Source organism: Penaeus monodon, chromosome 32 (genome assembly GCF_015228065.2).
Source record: "Penaeus monodon isolate SGIC_2016 chromosome 32, NSTDA_Pmon_1, whole genome shotgun sequence".
NCBI lineage: Eukaryota > Metazoa > Arthropoda > Malacostraca > Decapoda > Penaeidae > Penaeus > Penaeus monodon.
In genome coordinates this window covers 20,762,499-20,763,071 of record NC_051417.1, presented here as the reverse complement: position 1 = coordinate 20,763,071, position 573 = coordinate 20,762,499, and the positions used below count along the sequence as shown (strand labels likewise).

Sequence of the window (573 nt, the reverse complement as noted above, 5' to 3'; positions counted from 1 at the left end):
CCAAGGGGTTAATATATAAAAGGGTTCTGAACAATTTTTTAAATATGAAAGACATTATTATTTCAAAAATTGATACTGAATAGTTTTAGAAACTATGTCATACTATTATGTTCAGTAAATGAACATAATAAATATCTGTAGAGTATGTTTTCCAGGTATTTTGTTTAGAATACTATTATGTTCAGTAAATGAACATAATAAATATCTGTAGAGTATGTTTTCCAGGTATTTTGTTTAGAATATCTACCAACATAATGAATTTTTCTTTCTTCATACTAGATATTTGTGTTTTGCAAATTTTATTGAGTTTGCTCACAAATTATTATTCAAACTTCTCCTCTCAGTGTTATCTTTTTGTTATGTTATTTCACTGCTCCTAATATTGATTGGTGTCCTACACCAGTTTTTTAATACAATTACATGTGCATTTATTTTTTATTCATATTTCCATGATCATACCTTACCTTTCCCTTCCCCATTGGTATCCTATCTATCTCGATTTCCAGTTCCTATCAAAAGCATTAATAAAAAATTTTTGTGCCCTTTGCAGCTGCCAACTACTACAAGGTGCGT

General features: G+C 28.4%; 1 protein-coding gene across 1 annotated transcript in view; it reads left to right on the top strand.

The window, feature by feature from the left end:
* LOC119593717 (WW domain-containing adapter protein with coiled-coil-like) overlaps positions 1–573 on the top strand; it is a gene marked incomplete in the record, with an annotated part of 31,198 nt that overhangs the window by 10,487 nt on the left and 20,138 nt on the right. Inside the window, 1 exon segment of the mRNA XM_037942689.1 lies at positions 551–573. Coding sequence (XP_037798617.1) covers positions 551–573 — 23 coding nt within the window.